The 12,576-nt window shown below is 38.7% G+C and overlaps 1 protein-coding gene across 1 annotated transcript in view; it reads left to right on the top strand.

The window, feature by feature from the left end:
- GPR128 (G protein-coupled receptor 128) overlaps positions 1-12,576 on the top strand; it is a 120,946-nt gene that overhangs the window by 70,305 nt on the left and 38,065 nt on the right. Inside the window, exons 9-11 of the mRNA XM_006890040.1 lie at positions 6,971-7,146; positions 7,466-7,621; positions 11,222-11,334. Of these exons, the coding sequence (XP_006890102.1) occupies positions 6,971-7,146; positions 7,466-7,621; positions 11,222-11,334 (445 nt within the window). The remainder of the gene's footprint in view (positions 1-6,970; positions 7,147-7,465; positions 7,622-11,221; positions 11,335-12,576) is intronic.

Genomic DNA, 12,576 nt, shown 5'->3' with positions numbered 1-12,576 from the left:
CCAAAGAACAAACAGCTTTGTCTTAGAGAAAGTGAAACCAGAGTACTTCTTGGAGGCAAAGATAGCAAAGCTTCATCTCACATATTTTAAGTATGTTGCTAAAAAAGACTATTCCTTGGAGAGGGACATCATTCTTGGAAAGGTGGAAGGTCGGAGAGAGAGAGAAGAGGACCCTCAAGGATTGACACAGTGACTGCAACAATGGGCTCAAGTGTTATCAGAGATGAGGAAGATGACAGAGGATAAGACAAGGTCCAGCTCTGTTGTTCATAGAGTTACAATGAATCATACATGACATCTAACAAGAACAACAACACCATGCTGCTCTGATTCTTTTTATGTTAGTTGGTTCTATTGTGATACCTAGAAGGGAATATCATGCTTGGAAAGATGGAGGATCAGTAAGGTGAGGAAGACCCCCAACAAGATGGATTGACACGGTGACTTCAGCAATGGGTTCTAGTGTGTCAGATGTGTTTAGTATGGTGAGGCTTACACAGGATAGGGCAGGGTTCAGACTGGCTGTTCATAGGGTCGCTATGAGTCATGTTCGACTCAATGGCACCTAACAACAATAACAACAACAACAACAACTACAGCAACGTGATGCCATCCAGCCAATATATTTTCTTCTATTTTTCTTCTTTTCAGATTTTTTTTTAATCTTTTCAAGGAAACAACATGTGGTCTTGTCAATTCTTCCTATTCCTTTTCTATTTCTTGCTACATTTATTTTCACTCTATTTACTTTCTTCTAGTGATCGTAGACTTCTTTTGCTGATATTTTCTATTTGTTTGAATCATAGGGTTGATGGTTTCTTTTAGCCCCTTCTATTTTGGTGTGTGGTTTTATTGCTATAAATTGACTTCTGAGTCCTGAGAGGGGGTACTATTGTTCACTAGAGTGCTGGAGAATAGACCACTGGTTCTGGGGTCTTGTTCACAGGTGGCTGACTGGGTGTAGGAGAGCATTCATCTAATTTGTGGGCTCCCAATGTCAGTGGCTGGGTGAAGCAGTGAGTACTTCTTATTTGTAGGCTCCACATGTGGGTGGTGAAGTATAGGGGTGGGTATTGCTATTCTGTTGGCCTTTCCCATGCCAGTCACTGGTTAGAGAGGCCTGCATTGTCATCCCCCGGTGTCCCCAGGCACGAAAGGAGTAAAGGGATGAGTCACCAGTCTTGGCCCATGGGGCAGGACTGTGGTATATGTTGCTGGCTACAATAATGGTCCTGTAGAGTATTTGTCCTTATGGGACTGAGATAGTTCACTTAACAAAATGCTCTCTAGTCCCTCCAAAGGCAATTTATTTTTCTGTTTGGTGAAAGGTAGAAATCTATTTTTTCATTCTATATGAACAACCAGTAGAGTCAAATGGGTTAAACTCTTAAAAATAGAGACTTGGATAAATGATGAAGAAATACATATGTTGATTTAAAAATACTGTTTTGTTTGGTGCTATCAAGTAAATTTCATATCATAGCAACTCTATGTACAATAGAACTAACAAATGCCAGGCAGGACCTGTGACATCTTCACAGTTGTTGCTGTATTTGAGATGGTTGTTACAGCCACTGTATCTGCTTGAGAGTCGACATATTTTTCATTGACCTTATAATCTATCAGACATGTTCTTCTGTAAGGACTAGTCCATCTTTATAATATCTTATCCTGGGTTCCCTATAGGAGTAAAACCAGTGAAGCTTATATATGTTGGCATAGAGATTTATCTCTAGAAAATGATTCACACAGTTATAGAAGTTGGCAAATCCCAAGTACATTAAGTCAAACCTCAAGCCAGAAATGTCTCCAGATATATGTAGTCACATTGTTATTGTTGTTTTGTTATCATAACAACCTCAGGTACAATAGCTCTGAGCCATTCTCTACCCTGAGCCAATCTCACTGCCTTCAACACACCTTCCGCCATTACTCCAGTTATGTCAATCCATCACATCTGGAGTCTTCCTCTCCTGCACTGACCCTCCATCCTTCCAAGCATGATATCTTTCTTCAAGGACTGGTCCCTCCTACCTACATGCCCAAATTATGTGAGATGAAGCTTCCAAATCTTTACCTCCAAGAAGTAGCTTGGTTTCACACCCTTCAAGACATACCTGTTTGTCCTCTTGTAAGTCCATGGTATGTTCAAGACCCTTCTACAGCACCACAACTCAAAGGCATGGGTTTTTCTTCTGTTGTATTTGGTCATTTCCAGCTCTCTGATGCAGAGCAAGTAATTGTGATACCATGGTCTGAATCAGGTGCACCTTAGTCTCTAGACTGGCATCATTGATCCTTTAGAACTTTGTAGAGATCCCTGACAGCAGATTTCTCTAATGCAACTTATCTTTTGATTTCCTGACTGCTAGTGCAACTTCCTAAATAACATGCCTCTGGAAACTCTATGAACGATAATAAATTTTGATGATTGTAGAGGGGCTTCAGCCTTTTGTTCATAGGGTTGCTAAGAGTCATGCTTAACTCAAAGGCAATGAACAACAAATGCCAAAGGTATTCATTGTGGAGCCAAGCAAGCTGAAATTGTTAACAACCTCAAACTTCTCTCCTTCTATCATGTTGTTGCCAATTGACCCAGTGGTAAGAATCTTTGTTTTCTTGACAATGAGCTTAATCCATATTGAAGACTATAGTCCTTGGCCTGTTTGCTGTGTTTCTGCTGCAAATGCTTCAGGTCTTCCTCAGTTTCTTCTGTTTAAGTTGTGTCATCTGCATAACTCAGTTTGTTGGTGAATCTTCCTCTAATCCTGATGTCACATTCTTCCTCATAAAGTCCAGCCTCCTGAATGACCTGTTTCACATACAAATTGAAAAGATATGGAAACAGGATGTATCCCTGACACAATTCTTCCCTGATTTTGAAACATGCAGTGTTTCCCTGCTCTGTTCTGAGCACTGCTTCCTGGTCCAAGTATACGTTTTGCATAAGCACAATCAAGTTTTCTGGGATTCCCGTTATTTTCAAGGTTAGCCACAACTTGTTGTGATCCTCACAGTCAAATGCCTTTGCATAGACAATGAAACACAGATAGACACTCCTCTGGTCCTCTTTGCTTTCAGCTAAGGTACATATGACATTAACAATGATGTCTCCAGTATCACAACCTCTTTTAAACCTGGTTTCTATTTCTGGTAGTTCTCTGTTGATGTACTGTTCCAGTCTTTTTGGATAATGTTCAGCAGAATTTTGCTCACATGTGTTATTAGTGATGTTGTTTGAAATTTCCACACTCTGTTGGGTCATCTTTTTTTGGAGTGGAAATAAATACAGATTTCTTCCAGTCAGATGTCCTCCAGATTTCCTGGCACAACCTGGTGGGCATGTCGAGGGCAGCGTCTGTTTGTTGAAATATGCCAATTGAAATTCCATCAATTCCTAAGACCCTGTTTTTGCCAATTCCTTTTGAGCAGCTTAAACTTCCTCCTTCATCACCATTGCCTCTTGTTCATGTATTGCTTCCTGAAATTCTTCTATGACAGCCAATTCTTGTTGGTACAGTGACTCTGGACTCTTGCCACCGTCTTTTAATTCACTGTTTTGCCCCATTGTATCCTTAAGTATTTCAATTTGAAGTTTGAATTTGTTCTTCAGTTTCTTCAGCTTAAGAAATGCCCAGTGCAGCTTCTGAATTGACTGCAGTGAATAAAACAATGGATAGAATGGCTGCGGCAATTAGTTGAAACATTGCAGTTGTAAGGATGACACATGACACAGTATGAGGCAATGTAATATTTTGTAGTATATAGGGTCAGTAGAAGTCAGAAACAACCCCAACAGCACCTAAAAGCATGTGTTTTCAGTAGGGCACATTTCTCTTCTTCCGTCTTTGACCCTTAGTACTATGTTTGTATGTTTGTATGTATGTACTATGTAAGTGATTTGGAAGCCAAAAGGCTCAAACATTTAATCATAAGTTGCGTTATAATTGTATCTTATATTTGTTCGATAAATTGTTTTCAATAAAAAAAAAGAAAGAAATTTCCAGTGAATTTGCCCCTTTTGATTTTCCAATTCCAGTTCTTCATACATTTCATTATAGTACTCTTCTTAGTCTTCCTGAACTGTCTCTGTTCAGCTCCTTAATTTCCTGATTTCTTCCCTTTGCTTTGGCTTCTCTGCACTCTAGTGTAATAATCAGAGTCTCTTATGACACACTTCTTGGTCTTTTCTTCCTCCTCTGTCTTTGCAAAGATGTTTTGTATTATTTATGGATGATATTCTTGATTCTTCCCATAGGACTTCTGATCTTCATTCACTAGTGTTCAAGGCCTCAAACCTGTTCCTGAGATGGCTTTTTTAATTCAGATGGGATTGACTCAAGATAAAATTTTGGTTCTTGTGAATTTGATTTCATTTTCTTTAGTTTTATTTTGAACTTGCATATGAGTAGTAGATGTTCTGTTCCACAGTCAGCACCTGGTCTACTTTTCACAGCTGATATTGAGCTTCTCCAACAATTGTTTCCATAGAAGCAATCTGTTCATACCATCAGGTGGAGTACATGTGTATAGTTACCGCTTATGTTTCCTATAAAATTTATTTGCAGTGAATAAATCATTGATTGTGCAAAATTCTATCATTCTACCTCCAGCCTCATTTCTGTCACCAAGTCCATGTTTTCCTACTACTGATCCTTCTTCCCTGTTCCCAGCTTTTGCATACCAGTCATACATTATTATTAATGCTGAAGCTTAATATATAAAAAATATATATAGTTACATATACATATATAGATAAATATATTTCCAAAGTACTGAAGAGCAATGATGTCAGTCTGGATACAGGCCATCACTTGCTATGCATCAGTGAGCTGGACAATGACAAGGGGTGATAGAAAGAGAATTGATACCTTTGAGCTGTGGTGTTGGAGGAGAGTATTGAATATACCATGGACTGCTAAGAGAATGAACAGGTTAGTCCTGGAGAGGGTGAAGCCAGGCTGCTCCTTAAAGACAAGGATTCTGAAGCTTCATCTGACATATTCTGGATATGTTACAAGGAGGGACTAGTCCTTGGAAAGGGATGTCACGCTTGGGAAGGTGGAGGGACAGCGCAGGAGAGGACGATCCCCCGATGAGAAGGATTGATTCAGTGAGTGGAATAATGGGGGTAGATGTGTCAGAGACAATAAGATTGGCACAGGATAGAGCAGGGTTTAGGGTTGTTTTACATAGGGTCACTATGAGTCACAGCCGACTGGACGGCATGTAACAGCAACAACAACATATATAGATACATAGATACATGGATATATAGATATAAAACCAACTGATAGCTGACCCTCCAATGAATTGTCAGAGGCAGTAAATAGTACGGGAGGAGATTGTCCATCCTTCTCCCGCAGAGCAGCTGGTGGTATCAAATCACATACCTTCAAGATTCAACAGAGAAGTGCCAGAAATAGGTTTTAGAAGAGATTTAGAAGAGGCTGTGGTGCCAAGGATATCTTTGCTGATGTCAAATGGATCTTGGCTGAAAGCAGAGAATATCAGAATTATATCTATTTGTGTGTTATCAACTATGCAAAAGCATTTGAGTGTGGATCACAACAAATTGTGATTAACATTGAGATGAATAGGAACTTCAGAGCAGTTGATTGTGCTCATCGAAAACGTATACCCACATTAAAAACTTGTCCAGACAGAGCAAGGGACCACTGCATGACATAAAGTCAGGAAAGGAGTCTGTCAGGCATATATCCTTTCTTCACACCTTTTCAACCTATGTGCTAAACGGATTATTTAAGAAGCTTTTGCATACCAGTCTTTATGCGGTCTTTATGAAGAAGAATGTGGCATCAGGAAGAGATGGAGGCCTGGAAGAAGACTCATCAACAACATGCATTATGCAGATGACACAGCTTATTAAAACTGGAGAAGACTTGAGGTGCTTGCTGCAGAAGATCAAGGACTGCAGCCTATAATACAGATTGCCCCTCAACATCAAGAAAACAAAAAATCATCACCCTGGGCCAATAAGGCAGCATCATGGTAGCTGGAGAAAAGATTGAAGTTGTTAATGATTTCATTTTGTTCAGATCCACAAACACCACTCAGCACCAGCAGCCAGGAACTCAAAAGACAATCTACATTGGGAAAATTTGTTGTCAAAGATCTCTCCACAGTACTAAAGAGTAAGGATGTCAGTCTAATGACTAAGGTGCTCCTGATCCAGGCCATGGTCTTCTCAATTGCCTGATATGTATCTTAGAGCTGAACAATGATTAAGGATGACAGAGAATTGATGCCTTTGATCTGTTGTGTTAGAGAAGAGTGTTGAACATGCTATGAACTACCAAGAGAACAAGTCTGTCCTTGAGAGGGTAAAACGAGATTGCTCCTTGGAGACAAAGATTTTGAAACTCAATCCCATGTATTTTGGGCACTTTGTCAGGAAGGTCCAGTCCTTAGAGACTTAGAGTGTAGGAGAGGAAGTCCCTAGAGGAGAAGAACTGGCTCAGTGACTGTGGCAATGGACTCAGGTGTGTCAGAGAAGGTGAGGTTGGCTCAGGATGGGACAAGGTTCAGAATCATTGTTTATGGGGCTCTGTGAGTTGAAGTTGAATTGAGGGCTAATAACAACCACATACATTAAACACACTGACCTTTAATTTATTCTTTTCACTTGGTGATTTTCCTTTGCGTGATTGTAATTCAGAGGGTATAAATCTTTATGGGCTGAGACTGCGTATCTTTCTCCCTTGTAGTGAAGTGAGCTGGTAGATCCGAACTTCTGATCTTTAAATTAACAGTTCAACATTGTAATGCACTAGTATACCAGGGAGACATTTAATATGGCAATCAAGTAAAGGTCAACTCTCAAATAATTATTACAATGTGTTGTTTAAATTTTTAGCAGGTATGAAGTTTAACAGTAACACAAAACTTTGTTTCTTGTTAATCCTAGAATTTGTATATTGATCTCAATGTTTCTTTTTTGTCCCCATAGAATCTATTACAAAATGTGGCTTTGTAGTATATCAAAACAACAAGTTTTTCCAATCAAAAACTTTTAAAAGTAATGTGGATTTCAGTCAAAGAATTATCTCAAGCAAGCCTGACACTAAAAATAAAGCTGAAAATAAAATTGATAATATTTCTGTTGAAATGGTCTTTAGCCCAAAGGTGAGTTTTTCCATTGACACTAATGAGAAACTCAATGCACTCCTGATTACAAGACCAATAATAGTTTAGGTGAAAATAAAACAAAATCAGTGTTAAGAGTTATTAAGAATATTTCATTCCCTTCTTTCTCACATATCTTTTGTAAGACTAGCCTGGAAAATAATTAACTAAATTGAATCATATAGCTCTTCCCCCTTCCTTAATCTATGATCTAAGCTAATACTTAGTAACTATTAATTTTTATTATGGACTGATCTTTATTCTACCTAGTTAAGCATTTTTTTAAATCACTAACTCTAATTGTCTTATCCATTCACAGTACAACCAAATGGACCTCCAACTCCATTCCTATGCCTGTGTCTTTTGGGATCTTGAAAAGAGTGATTGGGACACAGCTGGCTGTAAAAAAACCCCTAGTTCCCCTGACTTTCTGGGCTGTCACTGTAACCACACTACTAATTTTGCTATATTAATGGTAAGAATGAATATAGTTACTTCTACCCAGACAGAATATTTTTTATACACAATTCTTTTATGTGCTTAAATTTGGGAGTTTAGTTTACATGTTGTTGTTATGTGCTGTCAAGTTGTCAAAACTCATGGCAGCCCTATGTACAATCGCTCTGAACCCTGCCCTATCCTTAGCCAATCTCATCGTCTCCAGCAGACCTAATCTCATTTCCCTAGTCACTGAGTCAATTCATCTCATCCTGGATCTTTTTCTCCTGCCCTGTCACTCCATTCTTCCAAGCATGATGTCCTTCTCTAAGAACTCGTCCCTCCTGGCTACATGCCCAAAGTATGTGAGACACAGCTTCAAAATCCTTGCCTCCAGGGAGCAGCTTGGTTTCACCCTCCCCAGGACAGACCTGGTAGTCCACAGTGTGTTCAACACTCTTCTCTAGCACCACAACTCAAAAACATTGATTCTTCTATCATTCTAGTCATTGTCCAGCTCTCCGATGCATAATAAGTAATCGTGAAGACCAGGGCCTGAATCAGGCTCACCTTAGTCTCCAGGCTAACATCATTGCTCTTCAGTACTCTAGAGAGGTCCCTGACAGCAGACTTTCCCAATGCAATTTGTCTTTGATTTCTGACTGATGGCAGATGTTGTGGTGTTAGAACTTTGGAAAATAGTTTTCTATCCATTACTTTACCTGCCCAGCCCACTGCCCCCCAGCCCACTCCTCCCCACCCCTCTCACTTTGTCTCTAGCTGCTTTAACTGCAGACACTTGTTTCACAGTTGATCAGCATCTTCAACATCATCCACAGCTGTGAGGCCAACATAAGAGAAAGAGCTAAAGAGACTGAGGAGAGACTGTCACAAGACATAATCTGAAGGAGACCTAGAGTCTGAGTTGTTTGATTTTTTGTTGTTGGGTTTGTTTTTTGTTTTTTTTTTAACGTTCTGAATTTGGATGACTGAAACTTGGGACTGTTGTGAGAAGAGGCTTGCTGGATGACTGAAGGCAACCAGAGGTTTCTTGCATGTGTTGCTGGACTGAATTTGGACTTTCATTGTGTGAAACCCTTTGCCTTCCCTCCCCCCACCCCCAACCTATGTCACTAACAAACCTCACAACTTTTGCAAGGAATATCAGACCTGGTAATGAATGGAAGTAGGGGCAGCAGTATGGGTACTATGTCTTACAAAGGGATTTGTGTTATATACTGGATGTTATCGATGGGAACAGTGTTCTTTTATGTAGAAGTCAGACTCAGCCATCCCCATGTTACTCTTGCTCCTTTTACAGGTGGTAAAATATATAACAGAGCTATGAAGGGACTAATGAATGTAGTGGGAAAGGAAAGTAGAATAGAGTTTTGTTTTCTTCTGTTTGTTCAATATGTTATTAAAGGAGGTAAGAGTATAATAGAAAAGGAGCTAATAAGAGAAAAGAGGAGTTGACAGAATCCATTTGACTAATTTTAATGTTCTGAAGCATGAAGCTGTTACAGCTGGCTGTGGCAGGGCAGAAGGATTTGTTTTCTTTTTCTTTCTTGTTGTATACTGTCAAATCAGATCCAATTGGCACAGGAGGAGATTGTCCTTCTCCAGAGGAGCATCTAGTAGATTCGAACCTCTAATCATGCCTTCAGGATTGCAGCACAGCTTGTTACCGCAAGGCCACCAGAACTCCCAAGAAGGATTTCAAACAAAACAAAACAAAATAAAAACACATTGCACATTTATTTACTTTATGTTCCTCCAGTACTCAATACACAGATAATACAAATGAACACATTAATTTATTCAAGAACATAATTCTAAAGTGTTACTGTCCTCTACCTATTACATTTAACCAATAACTATAAATAAAGAGGTTCATTAAATTATAGAGAGCAGAACCCTCAGTTTTATTTGATCCCAATATTTAAAATAGATAAAAATAGAATCTTCTAGTGAAGAAGATTTTTTTTTGCCTTCTTTTTATCTCTCTGTACATAGTGTGCGAACAATTTAAATCATTTACTCAATGCACAATCTACTAATTTTGTGCTAGAATATGTTAGATAAGTTCATTTTCCATGGTAATTCTGTGAATTACAGATTGGATTATTTAATTTTTTAAAGTCTGACGTTAGACTGTGCAAATAATAATGTGGCAAGAAATTATGTTTTTTCTCTACCTTGCATCTGTACAGACATGCTTGCATCTCTGAAAGTTGTTGGGTTGATTTTTCTTGAAAGGAACATTTTGCATCTCCAGAAAACTGTTATTCTAGCAAAACAAACAATATTCATTTATATACTTCATGAATTTTTTCCCCTTGGCAACAAAAGAAATGTATTTTCCCATAAAAAACAATTTAAAAAGGAAGGGACTTCTGGTGGCCTAGTGGCAAGAAGCTGCACTGGAATCCCGAAGGAATGTGGTTTGAATCCACCAGAAGCTCCACTGGAGGAAGGAAAATCTCCTGTTTCAGTTTGATCTGACTCCGTGGTACACAACAACAACAAAAACAAAAAATAAAACAAAAATAAAATAACAAAAGGGGGGGAAATTTTAAAAAGGGCTATGGATGTTACAGAATCACTTTGATGTCAACAGATTATTGGTGCTATGAAATCCCCACAGAGAAAACATATTGGAAAATCATAGATTATCAAAGTATAAAGCCTTGCTTTTATCTTTCGAGATAGAGTTTTAAAAACATTACCCAAATACTTTCTCATTTTAATTGAGTTTTATTTCTTATTTTATGACTTGTACTACAGAGCTCTGTTTCCACAAACATAAGATACTAAAGAGAAAACTTACCTTGAGATCATCAGAACCATTGATGAGCTGTGAAAATGTCAGGTTGCTGTATGTGTGTAATCATTCAATTTACTTTGTCATAGTTGTGCAACAGTTAGTGCATTCAACTGATAAGTGAAAAGTTAGAGGTTTGAGCTCAACTGGAGGCACTGTGGAAGTAAGTTCATGGTTTGTTGTTGTTATGTGCCATCAAGTCATCTGTGACTTGCAACTCTATGTGCAACAGCTCTAGACCTGCCCGTTCCTGAGCCAATCTCACTGATTCGGACACACCTACTTCCATTGTCCCAGTCACTATATCAATTCATCTCATCTGACGACTTCCTCTCTTGCTTTCTGAGCATGATGTCCTTCTCCAAGGACTGGTCTCTCCTGTCCACATGCTCAAAATATGTAATACAGAGTTTCAAAACCCTTTCCTCAAAGGAGAAACTTGGTTTAATTGTCTCAAAGACAGACCTGTTTTTTCTCTTGACAGTTCATCAGCCACTGAAAACCCAACAGAATACAGTTCTACTCTCACACATAGGATTGCCTTACAGGCGCATGGTTTGGCTTTCTGGTTAACTCTTCACAATATGAGAGTTCTCTGGTGATATAATCCACAGGGATTTGCACTGCTAACTCAAAGGTTCTTCTTTCCCTGTGATTTGGATCCACCAACGGTTCTGCAGGTGCAATTTTCTCTCATGCAATTTATAATAATAGCCTTGGAAACTTAATGGAGCATCAGCTATGGTGATCCAACAAGAATTCATTATTTAAGTAATGATTATTTAAAATAATAAGTCTTCATTTCTTTTTCAGAGTTTCAAAAAGAACTATATCTATCCTCAACCACTAGATGTATTATCCCAAGTTGGCTGTGCATTGTCCATCACTGGTCTGGTTCTCACGATTATATTTCAGCTTGCTACCAGGTAAGGGGAAAACTCTTCTCAGCAGAGAAATTACTACCATGATCTACTTTATTCCGAGCACATTCTTTATGTTATTATTATTATTATTAATTTTAGTGAAAGTTTACAGAGACTTTGGATTTCCATTCACTCATTGTTGCACTTTTCTCCCTGCCCACCTTTCCCCTTCCTCAGTTCGCTCTTCTCTTTTAAAAGTAAAATTCTTTCATTGTTATACAATCCCTCCCCCCATTTTAATCTTCGTTCTGGACTCCTGTCATGACAATACTATATAATCACATATCCCTTTTAAACAGTTCTCTCCCTCATCTGTTTCAATGCAGCATACATACTTTATCCCATCTTTCTCAGTCTCTCCCTAACACCGAAGTCAGTCCTGTTTTACACAGTGGCACCATACAGTACTTGTTCTTTTGTGACTGAGATACTTCATTCAGCATAGTGTCCTCCAGGGTCACCCATTTTGAATAATATTTCATGAGTTCCTTATTTTTCAATGCAGTGTAATATTCCATTGTGTGAATATACCACAGCTTCTCAGTCCTTTTGTTTGTTGATGGGCACGTAGGTTGTCTCTAACTCTTTGCTATTGTGAACAAAGCTGCAATAAACATGGGTGTGTCTATATCTGTTTGGATGTCAGTTATGGTCTATTTAGGGTATATTCCAATAGTGGATTTGCTGGGTCAAATGGTATTTCTGTTTGCAACTTTTTGAGAAAACTCGGAACACAATATCTCAGCAGTAGAAGGGAAATGAGAGATTTAGTTCAATTTTCTGTTTTTACAGGTAATGTGACTTTGGCTTATAATAACCAAGACATTTGCTTAAAGTAACATAATTCTTTTTTTTTTTTAATCTTTTTCTTGTTGTGTACCATTGAATCAAATCTGATTGGCACAGGAGGATTTTGCCCCTCCTACAGTAGAGCAAGCTCAAGTAATCCCAGAGGAAAAACCTCAAGGCTCTACTGGGATTTGAACCCAGGATCTCCTGTTTACGAGACAGGCGCTTTGACCATCTAAGCCATTGGAAGACACAGAAGAATTTCATGAAACAACATATGAGCAAGAGCCTATGGTTATGAAAGAAGAAGTTCAGGCTGCTCTGAAGGAAATGGCAAAAAATAAGGCTCCAGGAATAGTTGGTATACCAATTGACATATTTCAGTTAACAGATGCTGCCCTGGACGTGCTCACCAAGTTGTGCCAAGAAATCTGGAGAACAACCACTTGGCCAACT

Source organism: Elephantulus edwardii, unplaced genomic scaffold, assembly GCF_000299155.1.
Source record: "Elephantulus edwardii isolate Elephantulus edwardi_28Jun2011 unplaced genomic scaffold, EleEdw1.0 scaffold00085, whole genome shotgun sequence".
Lineage (NCBI taxonomy): Eukaryota > Metazoa > Chordata > Mammalia > Macroscelidea > Macroscelididae > Elephantulus > Elephantulus edwardii.
The sequence above is the reverse complement of the archived record's forward strand: the minus strand, read 5'-3'. Positions and strand labels throughout refer to the sequence as shown.